Raw genomic sequence first — 19,346 nt, 5'->3', positions numbered from 1 at the left:
CATCACTGCCTGTGCTCAGGGAGGGCTCAGCATTCAGAAACCAGCACAGTGGCAGCCCTGGGCAGTGCTGCTGAATTCAGTGGATCTGTTGCATCTGTCTTTCAAGCCCAGATCCTGCCTTAGCAATATTTCAAGTGTTTTAGTGCCCAGCTTTCTGTGAAATTGCACATCATTTGGCCAATAAAAACAGTGTTTTACCATTCACTGCCTTCAGCAGTGCTTGGGAAAACCTAAAACAGGGAGGTCATTCTTACAGAGATTTTTGCTATGTAATTCAGTTTTGCCTTTTCCTTGCACAGTTGTGTGTGTTTGAGCTGCTTGGTTTTGTGTGTTCTAGATCCTAATCTGTGGAAGGCAGACAGTCTGCAGTTACCTTTCTGAAAGTATTGAACTGAAAGTGGTCCAGCATTACATCAGTCAGGATGGACAGGCCATTGTTAAAGAACACATCAACTGCCTTGCAGCCAAGCAGAAGCTGCCTTCCTACGTCCTAGAAAACAATGAGCTTACCGAGCTGAGTGTGAAAGCTACAGGAGATGAAGACTGGTCCCAAGATGTGTGTCTGAGTTCTAAACACACAGAACACAGCTCTGTCATTCAGGTATGACTAGAAATGGGGGTGTGGAATATAGCATGAGAAACAGCTGAGACAACTGAGGGCTTTGCATGTGGGCTTCTATTTGATCAGCTGCAATGCTGGACCGTCGTCACCCTGCAGTGATGTCAGTGTAACGGTGCTGATCTCTGCCTGCAGGTTCCATCCTCCAGGAGCTCAATTACATATGTGTGGTGCACAATTCTGACTCTGGAGCCCAACTCCCGTGTGCAGCAACGACTGGTAAGTACAGTTAGTGCCTCTGAAGTCTGCAGGGCTATGCCTCACCTGTGATACATAACCAAGGGCGGAATAACCCACTTCAGATATTTACCAGCAGCTTGGTTCAACAGTTGTAATCCTAGACCACAATCAGCCTTCCTTTGGTATATCCCTTTTTGCTTTTTCTTTGTAGATTCTTTTCAGCCCTCTTTTCATTGTAAGGAGCCATCTTCCAGACCCAATTATCATCCATTTAGAGAAAAGAAGCCTGGGATTGACTGAAACACAAGTGATTCCAGGGAAAGGACAGGAGAAAGCCCTCCAGAATATAGAGCCTGATCTAACTCACCACCTGACATTTCAAGCCAGGTAAAATGCTTGTTTTCCTTGAGAAGTGTTTCTTCTGTACAGAAAAGCAGGGGTGAGTAATTTACACTCTCACTGCTGGTATAACTTTTCCAAGAGTGTGGCATATGCAGAGGAGGTGCAGCAGAACAAACGTGTGGCTGAAAGGGTGTGATAGGAAATGGTGAATTGGGTATAACTATCCTAAGCACCCTGCCACTGGTTTGCTTAAGAAGTCTGTGGGTTTGGGCTTTGAAAAATAAAATCCTAAATAATCTTGAAATGGGTTTTGAGAATACTAACCCTGCTCTCCCTCAGCTTCAAACCATTCCCCCTTGGCCTGTCTCTAGACACCCTCAGGAAAAGTCCCTCTGCAGCCTTCCTGGAGGATCCCTTCAGCTATTGGAAGGCAGCTCTAAGGTCCCCCTGGAGTCTTCTCTTCTCCAGGCTGACCAACCCCAGCTCCCTCAGCCTGTCCTCATAGCAGAGTAGCTTGGAAAGCTCCATTAAAGAAAATCTGCTTCTCTTAATGCCTGATCTTGTCTGACTGAATCTGCTCTCAATGACAGAGAGGAAGATGATCCATCAGAATGTGCAGTCCCTATCTCGACCTCGCTGATCAAGCAGATAGCAACTAAATCCCATCAGGATGGGAATGTCAGCCAAATACTGTCTGAGTTCTATGGCATCACTGACCCTCCCCAGCCTGCATGGCCATACAACAGGAAGGATTCAGACAGGTAATTCTTTGCTAAACCTTCTTCCTGGTTGTCTCATTGCCTTTTTAAATCAACTGAAATCATACTCAAGAGGATTGTGTATGAACAGCATTGAATAGGCCTTTGGTAATTACTTGGTTCCAGTAGGTCAGCTGCAGAAACTTGCAGGTGGGAAAAAAATTGAGGTCAGCCTAGGGGCTGCCCCTGATGGCACTGAGAAGACTTCACCAGCATGGATTTAAAAACTAGAGCTGTTCTGTGAATGCTCCTTCTTAGTTGCAGCTTTAGAGGCTGTTGTGTTCAGTAGCTGTTTCTTCCAGGACAGAAACAGGGAGTGGTTGGAAGGTTTTATGAGTACAGAAGTCGCAGGTTTGGTTCTGAGGGACAGTGGAAATTCTGTGAAGACATTTCTTTAAGTGACCTAATTTAGGTTGAACTTATGTAGCTAAAAATATGCCTCTGTAACATGCATGTAGCTAGGTGTGTCAGGCAGCATCTCAGTATGCTCCAGAATGATGAGGCAAGAGGAGATTGAGTCTCTATTTTAAAAGCTGAAACCTATGTCAAGTTTTAGAAGATAGCTTCTGAGTTGCAGTCTTGAATTCATCATTCCTTTGACTTTATCTGTTTGCATGTTTGGTTTTGAACAGCAGTGAACAACTCTCCCAGTGGGATAGCCCAATGCAGGTAAAGCTGTCGGTGTGGAAACCCTGTGTTAAAACTCTGCTGATAGAACTCCTGCCCTGGGCTTTGCTCATCAATCAGTCCAAGTGGGACCTCTGGCTATTTGAAGGAGAGAAGATCATTCTTCAAGTACCCACTGGAAAAGTAATGATACCTCCCAACTTCGAGGTAACTTGGCCTTTCATCTGTAACTGGCACAGTTCTGCTAAACATTCTGATGGTGAAGAATGCTCATCCAGGTGACTCCCACCTTCCAGTCACTCTGGCTGTTAGTTGTGTGATGAGGAGCAGGAACAGCAATCCAAATCTGCCATTCTGATGAGCCAGCAAGCAGGGGGGGTGACAGATGAGACAGCAGCATTTGAGAACTTGTCTGAAAGATGCATGGCCAAGAACTGTCCCTATGACCCTGTAGGGAGCCCACCTGCACACCACCCAATTCAGCAGCCTGCTCCAAATCCATAGTGTGGGCATAATGCAGAAGGTCAAGCAAATTGCTGTAAAGGTTAGGCCTTTGGCCCCTGTCAGTTGCAGTGTGTTGAGCATGGTGGCAAAGCTGACAGCCTGAAAGGAGTGTTTGTTCTGAGAGTGGTTTAGGTCGAGTTGTTTCGTAGCTCACATGCTGCCAAGAAAGGCTTGATGATGTGGATTTCAAAGAAGGCAGGTTCTCTGGGATGCCTGCCTCCCTAAACTGAGAGCTTTGTGTCATGGATTTCTTCACAGGAGCTGGCTTGGCCATGCACATGCTGCTTTCTTACAGCCCCAGTGTTCTTTATTTTTGAAACAATGGAAACCATCTGACACAGCAGCTTGTCAGTTCCAGTGGGACAGCCTAATCCTTCCTGTTTGCTTTTCCACCTTTTCTTCCCCCTATGTGTGTGTGTTAATAAACAAAAGGTCTGCTTGTGCCTGTTAGCATGTCTCAGTGTAGACTGTGGTCTTGCTTCCTCCCTGAGGATCAGTCCCATATCCACATCATGGTTTCATCTGTCCTTGTGCCACGTAGAAAGAATCAGAGGGAGGATGGGAGGCACTGAGTTTGCCTTCATGCTGGAAACTGCCCTTAACTCCAGCAGAAGCATTTGCAATTATCCAGAGGTTATAACTGATGATTTTTCACTTGCAGGAGGCTTTTCAGGTTGGAATATACTGGGCAAACACCAACACTGTGCATAAATCAGTGGCAATTAAACTGGTTCATAACATGACCTCCCCGAAGTGGAAGGATGCTGATAATGGGGAAGTAGTGACCTTGGATGAAGAAGGTTTTATTGAAGCTGAAATCAAACTTGGTGCTTTTCCAGGTCATCAAAAGGTGAGAAGAAAATGGTCATGATTTATAGCTTCATCATTTAAGGAAAAAGCAGACATCCAGCAAAGGAAACCAAGCTAATATTAGTGTGTCAAGAAGATGGGGCCAGTTGCTTTTCACTGGTGCCCAGTGATGGGATGAGGGGCAACAGACACAAACTGGAACCCAGGAGATTCCAACTCAACCTGAGGAGAAACTTCTTTGCTATAAGGGGACTGAGGGTCTGGAGCAAGCTGCCCAGAGAGGTGGTGGAGTCTCCTTCTCTGGAGACATTCAAAACCCAGCTCTATGTGTTCCTATGTGACCTGCCCTGGGTGCCCCTGCTCTGGCAGGAGGTTGGGCTGGATGATCTCTGGAGGTCCCTTCCAGCCCCTGCCATTCTGTGACTCTGTGATTCTAAATGCAGTGTGAAAGCTCCTCCCTAATGATGTTAATGCTTGTAAGACATGCTGAAAGTACAAGCAATGTATGAAGTAGAATTTAAAGAATGATGTCTCCAAAAATACTCTGCCCAACTCCTCAAGGTAACACCACACCTGCTGGAAAAAGAGCCAATGAGTTCTCCATCTGGTTTAGAAAACATGGATAGATGTAGCTTCTAAAGTATCTAATGTGGCTCTGGTTTCAAAGTGCATGAGTGTAGACACAATGTCCACACTGGGGAGGAGGTGGCCCTTGGGTCACTATATTGCAGCACCTTCTGGGGCTCTGTGTGTGACCTCATCATCCTCTTTGCCATCTTCCAGTTGTGTCAGTTCTGCATTTCTTCAATGGTTCGACAAGGCATCCAGATTCTACAGATAGAAGATAAGACAACCATCATCAATGACACTTCATATCCCATCTACTACAGACCACAGCTTTCTGTTTCCAAACCCCACTCAGGAGAAGAGGTAAAGCACAGTGGGTGCTGGTTTGTTTTGTCAGCTGCAGTGCCTGGGGGATTAGATTGGAGGTGTTCAAGAAACATGTGGCCATGGCACCTGGGGGCATGCTTTAATGGCCATGGTGGTGTTGGGTTGATGGTTGGACTTGATGATCTCAGAGGGCTTTTCCAACCCAAACAACTCTGTGATTCTATGAATGGTTTCACCTGCATATAGCAGAGCTTAAAGAGAAGTCATTAGACATAATAATGATAAGGTATTTTATATCATTTTCATTTAAAATACTGAATCCTGGGTGAGTTCAGCTCCAGTAATTAACAGTGAGCAGAGGTCTGTGCAGAGCTTGCTCACTGCAGCCTGAGTTCTGCCTGTTCTCCATCTGCTCAGGCACTAGTGGCCATTTCTGTCAAGCAGGCAGCACAGGCCATGGTAGCTGTTGAAATTGTGTAGCAGAGGGATGTTGGCCTAGCAGGCTGAAAGCATTTTATTATCCTCTGAGGCAAAGTCCAGTTGTCTGCACAAAGCTGTAGAACTCAGGGATGTGCCCAGAGTTTGTGTATTGCAGTGAACTGCATCAAGTTGTGGCTAGCAGATTTCTGATGATCACACACTCTGTTTGAGGGCCAACTTACAAGAACCAGGATGTGTGCATGGGCAAGAGATTTTGATCAAGCATTTGCAGGCATTTGGTGGAGGCTGCATGTATAGTAAAATCTGTGAGCAGAAGTCTCTAGGGCCAAGCTTGCTAGAGGGGCTGGCAGATGAACACATTTTTAAGTTCCCTGTTTCTGTGCTCTTCTCCTTCTGCACTTGCTTCCTGCAGGGCAGTGTCTGCATTTGTGCATCACACCTTTTCTGGCAGGCTTCTTGGGTGGGGAGTTGGAAGATTGCTGAGGCTAAAATCCATTCTTAGTTTTGTATCTATATGTGGGTTTTTCTCCTCACAGCTGTGTTAGAGTGATGTAGCTGTTGCTGTTGGTAGTTATGCTGTACAACTGAGCAGGGGCTGTGGATAGCTGTTCTCAGTTAACTGCATAATTAGACATGAAGACAGGATTTGACCAGATAGCTTTTAATGCAAAGGACCTGTAGCTGCTGTGCTCATTGGCTGCTTGAGACTGCTCTGTGCAAGATCAGCATGAATGTATGTCTTGTTAGGAGACACTATCTCATGCTGCTGCCATCTCTTTTCTTTACAGGACTTCCACTTAACAGACAGTGCAGTGTTCAGCATCAGTCCAAGGGAGGCACTGAGCACCGTGCCCTGCTGGGACCTGATGTCAGACCCCAGCCCCTTCCCCTCGGAGGTGCCTCACACTGAGAAACACATCCTGCTGAGCTTCAGTCCAGGCAGCTGCACCAGCAGCCCTGAGCTCTGGAGCCTCCCAGCTGTCATCAAACAGGAGTTTGCCAGGCAGAGCGTGGCTGTGCCCACAGGGCTGTGTGCTGAGCTTGGATTCTGTACCAGGTACTGCGGTCATCAATAACCACCTGGGCTGGTTGCTGTAAAGCCTCAGCCAGTAGGAAATCATGAGAGATGAATACAGAAGTCAGAGTAACACATGCCCCCCATCTGTAAAGGCAGGGCTCACTTCAACATTTCTTACCTTTTGATGGCTTTGATGCTTTTATTCTAAATGGTTTCTTGTTGTGGTTGTGTCCAGGTTGTACAATTTGTATCATGCATGGGCTGCTTAGGTTTTTATATGCAAACAAAGAGCATACAGAGTTTCTGTTCAAGATTCTGGGCATCTTCAGTTTGTGGGTAACAGTGTAAGGGGGCAAGGACAGTGCAACAATGTAGAGTACGATGCTGAAGGCAGCAGCACATCTCCCTGTGGGGACGGGCTGAGGCAGCTGGGGCTCTTTAGCTTGGAGCAGAGGAGCCTGAGCTCATTCCTAGTGATAAAGATGTGCAGGTAAGTGTCAGGAGTATGGAGCCAGGCTCTGCTCAGGGATGTCCAAGGACAGGACAAGGGCTGCAAGCTGGAGCAGAGGAGGTACCAGGGAACAGAAGGGAAAACTTTTTCCCTGTGAGGGTGCCAGAGCCCTGGAGCAGGCTGCCCAGAGAGGTTGTGGAGTCTCCTCTGCTGAGTTTCAAAACACATTTGGGTGTGTTTCTGTGTGACCTGCCCTAGGTGCTCTTGCTCTGGCAGGGGTTTGGATTGGATGATCTCTGGAGGCCCCTTCCAACTCCTAACACTCTGTGATTCTGTGCAAAGCAAAACCAGGATGAAACTCTTTTGAGACTACAGTGAGGATTGATTTTTCAGGTTTTAAACCTTGAAATACCCAAATGCACCTTCATGTACAAACAAATGCATCCAGCCAGTTAAAAATGAGAGTCCAGTGACTTGTCAGATGCCCAGCTTGAGTTCTCACACCTGATATGTGAATCTATTCCTGCTTGTAGTGGTATGAACAAAAGCCCATCTGCTGAAACCGGAGAAGCCCCAGCAGTCTGTGTTATCAGCCATATGTTCTTTCTCTCGCCTGAAGTGCTAGATGTCAGCCAATCCTCACACAGTTCCTCTGCAGAGTCCAAGAGGTGTCCTTGTGGATACCAAAGATTCTCATACAGACTTCACATTACACCATTTTTATTGGGGAGAACAAGGAAAGGATTCCTTAGAATTCTGAGACAGGCAGAGAGGGTCTCACGTTCCCCATCGCGTTTTCAGGCTGCTTGGACTTTCTAAATCACCGTGGGGGGAAGGTTTTCAGCCACCCACTCAGTTTGCACAAGGAAAGGAAGAATTTCTCTTTAAGGAAAGGAAGAATTTCTCTTTCTGAGTGAAGAAGTTTTATGGAGCTAATGAGTAGAAGTAAATGAATTGATTTTCCCTCTGGAAGTTTCCGCAGTGCTGCTCCTTAAGGTTCCCATTGGCAAGGGTGCTGGCAGCGTGGCCGGTTGCAGGGGAGCAGTCGGTTACAGATTTATGTGTTTGTTAAGAGTATCTTTGATGTGTATCAGGGAAGTATGCCTGCAAATTCTTCTGGAAAAATGTAAAGATTTATGTTGAAAATTTGGGGCTACAATCTCATGGTTTTAATTTAATCTAAAGCTCTGCTGGCTAGGGCTCTCCTCTTGCAAGCACACGTGCTCAATTTAACTCACAAGCAGTCTCTGCGAAGTGATTTCTGCTCTCCTGTTGGTCGTCATGCTATTTCCACGTGTCCTCCTGCTGAAACAGAATTCCCAGTGGGAATACATCCCACCTCAGAGTACACAAATACCTGTGGAATTGGAACTTGATCAGAAGGATTCTTGCAGATGCCAGCTTTGACTGTTTTTAATTGTGCACGGTAATAAAGCACAAAGGTTTCATCCCAAACATGCATAATCAAATCTATCTGCTTCTGTTTCAGAGCTATAGCACTGACTTACCAAGAGTATCTTGGTGTGACTTACCTCACACTCACAGAAGATCCCAGTCCTCGTATCATTATCCACAACAGGTGCTCTGTTCCCCTGCTCTTAAAGGAGAACTTCAAAGGTAGGCAGTGTGCAGTGATCTGAAGCAGTGCACTGTTGTGGTGTGCATTATCTTGCTGTGTGTGTCCATCATTGGTTCAGTGTGTGTTTTGGTTACAACATGAACTTGGTGCCCTCATAAAGGTTTTTCTCCAAGTGAGAGACTCTGGAAAGTACTGAAGCCTGGAAGCTGTTGGAGCTAATTGTGAGGCCATGAGTGTGAACTTGCATGGCTTTAGGCTTTTGGGTCTCCCTGGTTGCAGCTGTCAGAAGGGCCTCTGGTGCAGGAAAGCAGTAGGCAGCGGGGGTTTATTGACGTAAATTCAACCCCATGGAACATTCAAATTTCCTCACATTTGCAAATGTAACACAAAACATATTGTCAGAACTCCAGCTACAGTCTGTTCATGCAATGAGTTGCACCAGGGGAGGTTTAGGTTGGAGATTAGGAACAATTTCTTTCCTGGAGGAGTGGTCAGGCTTTGGAACAGGCTGCCCAGGGAGGTGGGGGAGTCACCATCCCTGGAGGAGTTCAAGAGATGTGTGCCCATGGCCCTTGGGGACATGGTTTAATGGGCATGGTGGTGTTGGGTTGAAGGTTGAACTTGATCTTGGAGGTCTCTTCCAAGTGAAACAATTCTGTGATTCTTTGTGTACATTTTAATAACATAAAAAGGAAACAAAACCAACCCTGAGCACACAAAGTTTCGGTCAACAGAAAGTCCTGTCTTTATCCAGCCATGACATTCCAGACAGGAACCTCCTCGTTAGTGTAAGCACAGGTGAGTTCTGATTCCAGCTGGATTTTGGAGAGCCCTAATGCTGTGCATTTTCTACCATTTCAGACACACCAAAGTTTGAGGTTTACTGTAGGAAGATCCCAGCCGAGCGTTCGGTTCATCACGAGCTTTACCACCAGGTCTGCAGCTACCCAGACTGCAAAACAAGAGATTTGCTGCCCAGCATTCTTCTCAAAGTGATGTCATCCAGTGAGGTAGAAAATGAGTGGAGTGACTGTGTGGACATCAACAGCCAAGGGACACAAGTAAGTCCTTATGACCTGCTTTCTGCTTCTTCCTGGCCTGCACAGGCTGTCGTTGCTCTGCAGCAAGCATCTCTCTTCTGTTGCTTTCAGGGGGTTTTAAAGTCCTGGAGATGATCTTCTCCAAGGCCCTTGCTGAGGCATTCAGCTTTAGCATGCAGGTTACCTTCTGCCCTGGCTGCTATTAAAAACAGCTAGCTCCAAAATGCAGGCTTCCTGCTGCTGAGTGTTTTCACTTGCTTTCAATCAACCTGATCTTCCCTGGAAAAAATCAGGCCTGCAAATTTCTGGCAGAAGATCCCACAGGGTCTAGGAGAATCCTTCTGTTTGACAATTTCATGGTCACAGGATTTTAACCTTTGCATTATTTTACCTTTGTATTAGAGGAATCATCACATCATCACTGTCATTCTTCCTCTGTGTCTTCACAGAAGCTGTGCACATCTTTCTGAAACAAAACAAATCCACCCCCTTTTCTTTCCTTCTGTTATTTTTCTCTGGTTTGAGGTAAATGAAAACTTCCTTGACTGGAGTCATTCCTTTTGATGGGAATTCTTTTCCATCTTTGAAGTCATTAGTTTACATGGAATCAACATAAACTGCTGGCTTCTTTGAAAGAAATCCTGTTTTCAGATGTTTTCCCTGGGGACCAATCACAAAATGCTCTTGATTATAGAGTGTTATGTTCTACAGCAAGTGGTTCAGTTCCATTCAGTCAGCCAGGCAAGCAAGGCAAGGTTTCAAATTTCAGCCATTAATGTGATGCCAGACCAGGGTTCTTTATAAGTATCTGGCTCCTAGGAGGAATTAGATGCTAAGACAACATTTGGGGATCATTGTGTACTTGAAGAACTCTCTAAATAAAAAGTGGAGTCTTCTGTTAGTGAACTTCTTAAGGTAGAGATGCAGAGAGTTTCCCCAGGATGTCTCAGTCAGTCTGTACCTTAGAAAACTTTAAGAGAAGTATGCTGATAGCTTCATGCACAGCTTGTGAAATGACTGAGGTTTAGAGGAATTTGTATTCTGTCTACCTAGCCTCCTATTCTATTGGAAAGAAAACTGTATTGATTTACTAAAATTAAGGTATTTGTCATTGGAATCATCTTAAATTGGACAGAAAATGAGCAATCCTTAAGAGCAGTGAAGGTTTTCAAAAGACTGAGAGTTTTGGACCTTCACTCAGTGTCCTTTTATTTCCCCTTTAATTCCATCATGCAGGACTGGAAATCTTTTGCAGATAAGCAAAGCATTAAAGCTAAGAGGTTGAAATTAGTCACTCTCTTGTGTGCAGTTCTCAGAAGAGCAAGATACAATTTGATGAATGAGATTTAATTATCTCTACAAGGTTGTTATAAATGAGAGTGGTGAAGCCCTGGAATGGGTTGTCCAGGGAGGTGGTTGAGGCCCTGTCCCTGGAGGTGTTTAAGAGCAGGCTGGATGAGGCTCTGGCCAGCCTGATCTAGTGTGGGGTGTCCCTGCCCATGGCAGGGGGGTTGGAACTAGATGATCCTTGTGGTCCCTTCCAACCCTGACTGATACTATGATACTACTATGAAATAGTGTCATGAGAATCAGTTTAAGTTCTGGTCCTACCAACTAACTGATTGTTAGCAGCAGTAAAGAGTCTTCAGAGCAAACTGTGTGTGTCCCTGTGCCAGGCCCATCAGCTTAGTGTGCATCCTGAGGTTTGCAGTCCTGTAAGTTGTTACAACCTAGTAAGCAATTGTGTTGACTGCAGACCTGCAAGGGCAAAAGGAGGCCAGCTTGGTCTGACAGGGACTGCTAACAGAACTGGAAAGACCTAAATCTTTTCTTTCCTGGAAAAAACACAAAGCATGCACTGCAGTAGTGCAGAACTAAGCTCAAATACAAAACCTTTCCTTCAAGTGGAGTATTTCTTTCGAAGGACAGCTTGTTCAGAATGAAAGTTTGCACCTCTGTGAGCAAGACACAGACTTGTCATGTTCCCCTTTTCCTGCCTTTTTAGATGTCTTGTGCTCTCCAGCAGACCTTTGCCATTTTCTTGTGGCAGCACCTTGCTTGTGAAGCTGTTTTCCCCAAAGCACCTTAGGTGTGTTCCATGTGAGTTAGGCAAGCCTCCATGAGTCCAGAATGTTCCTTATTTTCTGACTGTGTGTTTTGCATCATGCTAGCAACCATTCACCTAACCAGCTCTGAGCTAGGGCACAGCAACAAAATGTTAGTTTAGGGGTTTGAGAAGGTGAGATTTTGCAAGGCTCCAGGAATTTGCCTTTCCCCCTAATCCCAAATCACCAGCTGAAAGTTACTGTTTATTCTTCTCCCATCTAACCTCCCCTCTCCTCAGCACACCTTGCTTATTTCTGGAGTTCTGCTTATTCCTCATCACAGTTTATTCAGTTAAACAGTTAAAGGATGAGGTACAAATTTAATCTTGCTGTATAACTGAAATACTTCAAGTAGCTTTTGTATTCTGAAGTACTCAAATCTGTCTCTGTTTTCCCAGAACTGTATCATGAGGGGTGGTGGAACACTGCAGCAGGTTGCCCAGGGAGGTAGTTGAGGCCCCAACCCTGTGGGTATTCAAGGTTCTGCTTGACAAGGCCCTGAGCAACCTGATCTAGTTGGGGATCTCCCTGCTGACTGCAAGGGGGGGTGGGCTAGATGACCTTTGGAGGTCCCTTCCAACCCATTCTGTGAGTACCCAAACAGTATTTGAGTGCAAGATGCCAGCCAGCAGGCATTAGCAGGCTTAATTCAAATGATGCCATTGAAAGCAGTGCTTTCAGCAGTATTGCCTGTGGTTCTCACTCTCTCCCCTAGGTTGTGTTCTTAACTGGCTTTGGCTGTGTTTATGTGGACATCACCCATCAGTGTGGAACCATAGTCATAACCTTGGCTCCAGAAGGAAGATTGGGACCCATTGAGATCAACCTCAACAGGTACATGAAGCACAGAAAGGATGATCAAAAGCATTGCCAAGCAGTGCTGAGAGGTCAATCAGCTGTGAGCCACCTTAGGAACTTTGGCTTGCTTGGTTTGTTTGGTATTGCTGTGTGCCCCCTGGCTTCTGTTCAGACCACACATTGTGCTTTCTATATTCCAGTGTAAAAATGACAATCTAACATCAAAAGTCAAGTCACTTCAGGGGAGACACTAGATGTCTGATACAAAAGGAAGTCCTGAGTTGTTCATTGGGGGGAAAAAAAAAGCCATTTTCCATCATGATTAATCTGAGTGTGTTCATCAGTTTAATATGTATCTAGGCCTGTCCTGCCATCTGTAATTGTACAGGCTCCCACTGAAACTGGTGGGAAGCTTGATGTGCAGGGGCTGGAGAAGTTTAGGTTGGAGGTGACGAGAAAGTTCTTCATGGAGAGAGTCATTGGTCATTGGAATGTGCTGCCCAGGGGGGTGGTGCAGTCACTGTCCCTGGAGGTGTTCAAGAGGGGATTGGAGGTGGCACTTGGTGCCATGGTCTAGTCATGGGGTCTGTGGTGACAGGTTGGACTTGATCTCTGAGGTCTCTTCCAACCTTGTTGATACTGTGATAAATACTCTTCCAGTCAGTAGGTAGCTGCACTTGATCCAAACCCTGCTCTTTAGGATACTTTCACACTTCCATGACACACCTCCACCTGCTCCTCAGCTCCATTCAAGTGCAGTTCTTACACTTGTCTCTTTTTCTCTGACACTCTTCTCTTTCCCAAGGAGCAGGCTGCCTGGCCTCCTACAGTTGGTTGTGCTGGTTTTGTTTGCACTCTGCTGCCCAAGTGCAGTGCATGGTAGCCCACTTGCCAGTTAACCTTGGCAATGGGCAGTGAACGCCGGAGGCGGTCGGTACCACTGGTATAAAAATGCTGTGGTGGCTCTGTTGGAGAGCACTCCCTGCATGTCACATGAAATGAGTTACCCATAATGGTAACCCTCAGTAGTGCCTCCAGAAAATGTTGCAAGAGCTGAGGCTGAACTCTCAGAATTATCAGAGAGTTGTGTTTGTTGTCTGCCTTAATAGCTGGCCCTGTTCAAATTCAATAGGGGATTGCTGTGTATGTGGAGAAGGCTCCTGTCCAAGCCATGCTGTTGATTGCTAAGAAGGAGAAGCTGGCAGAGATGTGTGATATCCCTTCTCTTAGAAGACCTCCTGAGTGATGCTTACTGTGGTGATTAAGGCTGCCAGGTCCCATTAAGATTAATGAGATTCACCTGAGTTTCCCATGTATTATAGAGAAGCGTTCTCCTGGTAGCTTGGTGAGGAATCCAGGTGAGCTACATAAAGTGACAAAATGTCTCTTTTCCTCATCTAGAAGTCAAGAGCAGACCCTGTCACTGAAAATGTTCATCAGCCAGTTAAGCCTTGCTGCCTTTGATGACATTACCAACCACAAAGTCTCCTGTGAGCTCCTGCGCCTCACCGCAGACAACATTTTCCTCCACATGGCCCCAGCCACCAGCCACCTGAGACCCCTGTCACAGGAGCTCCAGAGGGATGCCATGGAGGGGCTCCCACAGTTTCACAGGCTCCAAGTGTATTGTGAAGACCTGCAACTGGACAATCAGCTGTACAGTAAATCCAACTTCCATTTTGCAGTCCTGCTCTGCCAAGGAGAGAAAAGCGAGAGCGTGCAGTGGGGCAGGGTGAACAACCTCGTGGTTTGTGACAAGGATCTGGAGAGATACAAGGAAAGCTGCTTCATAAAACTCTGCATTGCTTTCTCTGAGGAGAAGAGCTTTGTGTTTCACATGAATGAGCTCAGCTTCGAGCTCAAGCCAGCCAGGTTGTATGTGGAAGACACCTTTGTTTACTACATTAAGACTTTGTTTGATACATATCTTCCAGAAAACAAAAGTGCTTGTAAGGCCATGAAAGCATCAGACAGCACCCTGATACTGCCTGAACGAGTGAGAGAGCATGCAAGAGCTTTAGTCAAGCCAGTGAAACTGAGAAAACTAACAATACAACCAGTTCATCTCCTTGTCAGTATCCATGCCTCACTGAAACTCTACATAGCCTCAGACCACACTCCTCTCTCCTTCTCTGTCTTTGAGCGAGGACCCATCTTCACCACTGCCAGGCAGCTCATCCATGCCCTGGCCATGCATTATGCTGCTGGAGCACTCTTCAGAGCAGGTCAGTACCTTCCCCTGACCTGTGGCATTTGCATCAGCCACCAGGACTCCCTGGTTGTCTCCCAGGCTGAGTCACCTAGCTGTCAGCCATACAATCACTGCTCCCCTCAGACACTCTTTGCTAATGATATTTTCAGGCACCTTTTGGGAAATTAAATGTTTGAGCAGACCCCAGTGGAGGTTTGTAAAGCTGTGCTAAACATTGCCCAGCCACCTGAAGGCTTTGCAGAGCCCTGCACACAGCATAAAAATGTGCTCTGGCTGACTTGGGGTTTGTCATTTTATCTTGCAGCACTAGGCAGAGTCAGCCCACATTCCCCACAGAAACTCCCCAAAACTGCATTTAATCAAATTATTCAGCATGCTGCTCTGCATGCAGGAGTAAATTACAGCCCTGGATGTTGTTTTGTTGTTAGGGCTCCCTTTGGCTGCAGTTCATGATGAGGAGTCTGTCTTTCCTCACACAGCCTTCACGCTAAACTGGCACACAGATGTTTGGTGTCCTTTGATCCGAGGGCTATGGACTTTGCTGTTACTTTTTGCCACAGAGGATCAATAGTGTGCAATCAGGTTATTAGATGGGCAGGTACATTGTTCCCTGTAAATGTTAATGTAGAAATCATGGCATTTGGTCTCCTGTGTGACTTGGTGTGGAATGGGATTGGTGTTTGAGACAGGAGGAGGCTCCTGCATGGTCACACACAAATAGTGTGCTGCACACCGAAACTCCTGTGCTCGGTGTCCAGACTTGCACACACACATTTCAGCTCCTTGTGAACAGAAGTGAGATGCTGCTCTGTTCTTGCACTGTGTGCAGGCCTGACTGGCAGAGCTGACTGTGGCAGCCATGCACAGACTCTTGCACCAGAGCACCATCCACTGATTTATTCTTCTCTGGCATTATTTTGCTTGCAAAACTTGCAGGTTTTCCTTTTCACTACTGGTTTGAATTTGCTTTAGAGTCAGGTCCTGCAGTACAAAAGGAGAGATCTCATTTCCTGCTAATAAAGAGTGAAACTCTGGCCAGATATGGTCCACACCAAACATGGTGTGAATGTTTCTCCCCACAACTGGCTGGGAGTGGTGATACAAGTGGTGATAGACTGCCTCAGGAAATTGGTCTTGTACTGGCCTTTCATCCACAGCATCCTGGGTGAGCACATCTGCTAGTGAGGGATTCCTGAGCCCAGCCTTGCTCGTTCCTTCTGTGCTAACCTTGCAGTGTGCAACTCTGCACAGGCCACCTCTTGCTCAGGGCTTGTGGTGCAGCTGAAATCAAGCAAGTTTAAAGAACAAGCAATAGGCTTTGCTTCAGTGGCACTAGGCTTGAGGAAAACTGGTTACTGCTTAAAGGCCACTCCAAGCACTAAAACTAAAATGTGTGTTTGAAAGGGTTACTGTGATGAGAAGGTTTGCTTGGGCAAAGGAGAGGCTTTGAAGGCTTTGTGATGCTTGTCAGGAGACTGGCTGTGTCAGCAAAGTTTAAAAAGAAGGGAAAAATTAAGGGGGTCTGCAAACCTTGAGTCCTTTCCTCACCACCTTGGATTGGGCTCTTGTGAAGGAGAACATCACCCCTCATCCTTTTAGCCACATCTTCTGCAAGGCAGATTCTTTGGCTTTGTTCTGCTCCCCACTGTCCCATGCACAACTTCTTGTGGCACAAATGTCATTCCCATACAGCTGTGCCTTGTGCTCCAAGTGGGATTTTTGCCCTTAGCTGTTTGCAAGCCCATTGCTGCCAGGTAGGAGGGGGCAGGCTTTGCCTCAAGGCCTGCTCAAGGGGGTGTATCAGGCTGCCCCATTTGTGGCAAGGGAGAGGTGAGGATCCATGTCTGGTCAGTGATGACTGGGGCTGGAGAGCCCTGCTCAGGTATGCTGATTAGCATTGCTTGTCTGCAATTAGCAAAGCTTGCCTTGGAAATCTCCCATCCTTTTCTAATTAAGTGGGCTGCCATTTAAAAGTTAATAAAGTTCTCTTTCAAAGTGTTCCTGGGCTCAGGCAGCTCTAGCCCTGTAGTTGCACATAAAGAAAAGGCAGTGACTCTGCTAACACAGTCATAAATGTTTCACATTAGTGGATATAATTGCTAAGTCTGCTTGGGGAAATAGCAACCTGCCATGAGCCTGTATTTCTGCACTGTGCAATGCAGCACAGAGCTTCTCAACTGAGGGATTTTACTGACTCTGCATTTTCCTGTTCCTGACTTACTCCCACACCTTCCTCCTTGGGTTGGGTGGTCCGTGCTGGCAGTCAGGAGCCATTGGGTTTGCTCTGAGCATGGGACAAGGAGGGTCACCCTTGCTGTAAAGCTGCACATTCCTGCAGCGTGCTCTCCACACTCCTTCCAGAGCTTCCCAAAACTGGCAGCCTGCAGGCCAGGGCCAGGCTGTAGCAGCCCGTTCCTGGGATACCAGGCAACTGCTCAGCTTTGTGTCTGACTGATTTCACTCCTGCTTTCAATCCAGTTTTGATTCCTGAGCACGCTGACTGGCCAAGCAGGTGAGTGGAGAGTCTGGCAGTGCCTGCTGGGAGCATCGCAGGGCAGACAGGCACTAAAGCCCCAGGGCAGCCCCTCCTGTGACACCAGCACCTCAGGACAAAAATGCCAAGACAAAGGGAAAGAGAGACTGTAAGGGAGTATTGCAACATTATTGATCAGAAGAAGCAGAAGGAGCATCTCTTCCATCCATACACTGCTCCCCAGCTTTTCATCACTTCACACAGTGGCAAGGATAAGCCAGGGAGGGAGCCACCGGCCCAGCCCGCACTGCTGGCGTCCCCCGGTCCCCAGCCCGGGGGACACTCACTCCTGTCCAGGGCAGGCCACACTGCTCTCTGATGCTTTGCTTGTCACGTTGCCAGTCATGCTTGCTTTTGGTTTTCACAGTCCATCCCACCCTCTCCCTTATGTCTGCTGTGGTTCCCACTTTGTATGCTACAGACAGTGGAGTTCTCAACCTGCCAGGTCTGAAATGTGGGATGCATTCAACAAGAATAATAGATTTTCTGGGGGCTTAGAATGATAGTGTGACACTAATTCACTTCATATGAGTAACATTTTCTCCTCTGTTCAGTTTCATGATTCAGCCTTCCACAGGAGTGACTGGGAGGGGTTAAGAGAAAACAAGAGAAGCATCTGGACAGCAGGAGTCTGCAGCGATGAGATGGAAATGAGAGGGCAGTGCAGATCAAGGGCCCTTAGTGGGAGAGCAGGAGGGCCAGTGTGTCCATCTTTCAGCCTCCTGGCCCTGTCATGCCTTGCGTTGCTCTGGCAGTGCCAGTTGAAAGTGCTGGTAGCAGAGCTCAAAGACCAGGCAGCTTCATTTAACATTTATTGCCCTTTCTGAAGCAGTCTCTCCAGGCTGCTGAAAAAAAAAAGTCGTTCTGCAGCACTATTTCCCTAATAAATCTGCTGCCAACCAGCCTGAGAAAGACAAGACCTGCAAACAGCTTCCCAGCAACAGATTGCTGTGCACTGGGCCGTCCAATAGGCTGCTGGCAACCCTGCGTTTCTATAGGAAACCAGCTCGGCAGATAGCTCTCCTGGGACCGGCGCAAGGAATACTCCCCTATGAGTAACCTAATCAGCACGTCGATGTCAGTGCTGTTTACACAACTGCGCTGAGCAGGAGGCATTTGTCTGGCGCTCCCCGCGCCCTGAAACAAAGTGATCAGCTTAGGAGGGTTGGGCTGGAGTTAAAGTAACTTCTTAAGCACTTGTCAAAAACCTGCATCCTCTTCCCTCACACTCCATCAAGCCACTGGCCTGCAGGCTGCTGCGAAGCGGTGCTCGTGTCAGTGTAAAGTGCCTGCCACAGGGGATGTGAAATCGCGGCGCTGCCTGCGAGCCTCCGAACCCCCGCACTCATCTGAGCTCCCCATCCCTGCAGGCCGGGAGGCTCCAGCACCCACTTCCCGAGCACACTCTCAGCAGAACTAGGGGCAGCTCCTGCAGGAAGTCATTCTGAAGCTATTTGTGAGCTTGCCAGAAGGAGTTCTTTGATTTGCAAAGTATGAAAGATTGCCGTTGCTGAATGCGCAGTGCCCGAGTTATTTCCTGGGGCTTGCTCAAAGGGAGTTCACGATGCAATGAAGTCTGGGTGTGAAAAAGATAATTAAGGAGTGAGCTCCTCACAGGTGCTGCTGCTCCAGCGCTTCTTGCAGCCCTGACATGTGCCCTGTTTCTCCATACAGGCTGGGTCGTCGGGTCGCTGGAAATCCTTGGGAGCCCGGCGAGTTTGGTCAGAAGCATAGGAAATGGCATTGCAGACTTCTTTAGGCTGCCCTATGAGGGGCTGACCCGGGGCCCAGGAGCGTTTGTCAGCGGAGTTTCCAGAGGAACAACATCGTTTGTAAAGCACATTTCCAAAGGTAGAGCTTTCACTTTGTTGTTCTAACGACCGGCTCGTTGTGGCGTTGTTGCAGGCTGTGCTAAGGCTTTAAACGGCATTGCCTGCAGCTTTGCTCGGCCTGCTGGGCTGCAGCGAAGCGCCGGGAGGGGAACAAAGCTCGCTTACAACATCTCATGCATGAAGCAGATCATTGCTTAACTGCAGTGCATGAGAACATGTCAGAAACCTCAGAGTTTTAAACCTCCCAGTGGGAAATGAAGGTCGGCTCTGCCAGGCTTTCGTGTGATAACTGCAGAAATATTAAAGGTGTTCTGCTCTTCTGCTGCCCATCAGAAATTCGGCACAGCTGCCTCATCATCTTTGTTATTGCTTCTTTCTGAAAGAAAAGAGTGGCTGCAGTTGTCAGAGCTGGTTGGGAGAGCAGGGCCTGAGCTCAGATCCCTTCTGCTGGGCGAAGTCTGTACAAACAGTGCCATCGCGTGGCTCCAGCCGCCCAGGAGGGCTGCAGCTGCTCGCTGCTCCTCCAGGCTCCCTCGGGGCACATCCTCCCGGGCTCCTGCTGTAAACATTTGTTTACCTTTCCCTCACTCCCCCTCCACTCAG

The 19,346-nt window shown here is 47.3% G+C and overlaps 1 protein-coding gene across 7 annotated transcripts in view; it reads left to right on the top strand.

Moving 5' to 3' along the window:
• The window catches only part of VPS13B (vacuolar protein sorting 13 homolog B), a 327,581-nt gene that overhangs the window by 292,582 nt on the left and 15,653 nt on the right, over positions 1-19,346 (top strand). For all 7 annotated transcript variants that reach the window (XM_068161158.1, XM_068161154.1, XM_068161155.1 and 4 more), the window contains 13 exons: positions 338-601; positions 755-838; positions 1,011-1,186; positions 1,732-1,902; positions 2,532-2,733; positions 3,692-3,880; positions 4,624-4,770; positions 5,964-6,232; positions 8,134-8,261; positions 9,085-9,284; positions 12,084-12,202; positions 13,568-14,391; positions 18,586-18,762. In XM_068161158.1, coding sequence (XP_068017259.1) covers positions 338-601; positions 755-838; positions 1,011-1,186; positions 1,732-1,902; positions 2,532-2,733; positions 3,692-3,880; positions 4,624-4,770; positions 5,964-6,232; positions 8,134-8,261; positions 9,085-9,284; positions 12,084-12,202; positions 13,568-14,391; positions 18,586-18,762 — 2,950 coding nt within the window. The remainder of the gene's footprint in view (positions 1-337; positions 602-754; positions 839-1,010; positions 1,187-1,731; positions 1,903-2,531; positions 2,734-3,691; positions 3,881-4,623; positions 4,771-5,963; positions 6,233-8,133; positions 8,262-9,084; positions 9,285-12,083; positions 12,203-13,567; positions 14,392-18,585; positions 18,763-19,346) is intronic.

This window comes from Melanerpes formicivorus, unplaced genomic scaffold (assembly GCF_026170545.1).
Source record: "Melanerpes formicivorus ecotype bairdi unplaced genomic scaffold, bMelFor1.0.p_v2 SCAF_56, whole genome shotgun sequence".
NCBI classification, from domain to species: domain Eukaryota; kingdom Metazoa; phylum Chordata; class Aves; order Piciformes; family Picidae; genus Melanerpes; species Melanerpes formicivorus.
This window is presented reverse-complemented; position numbering and strand designations above follow the sequence as displayed.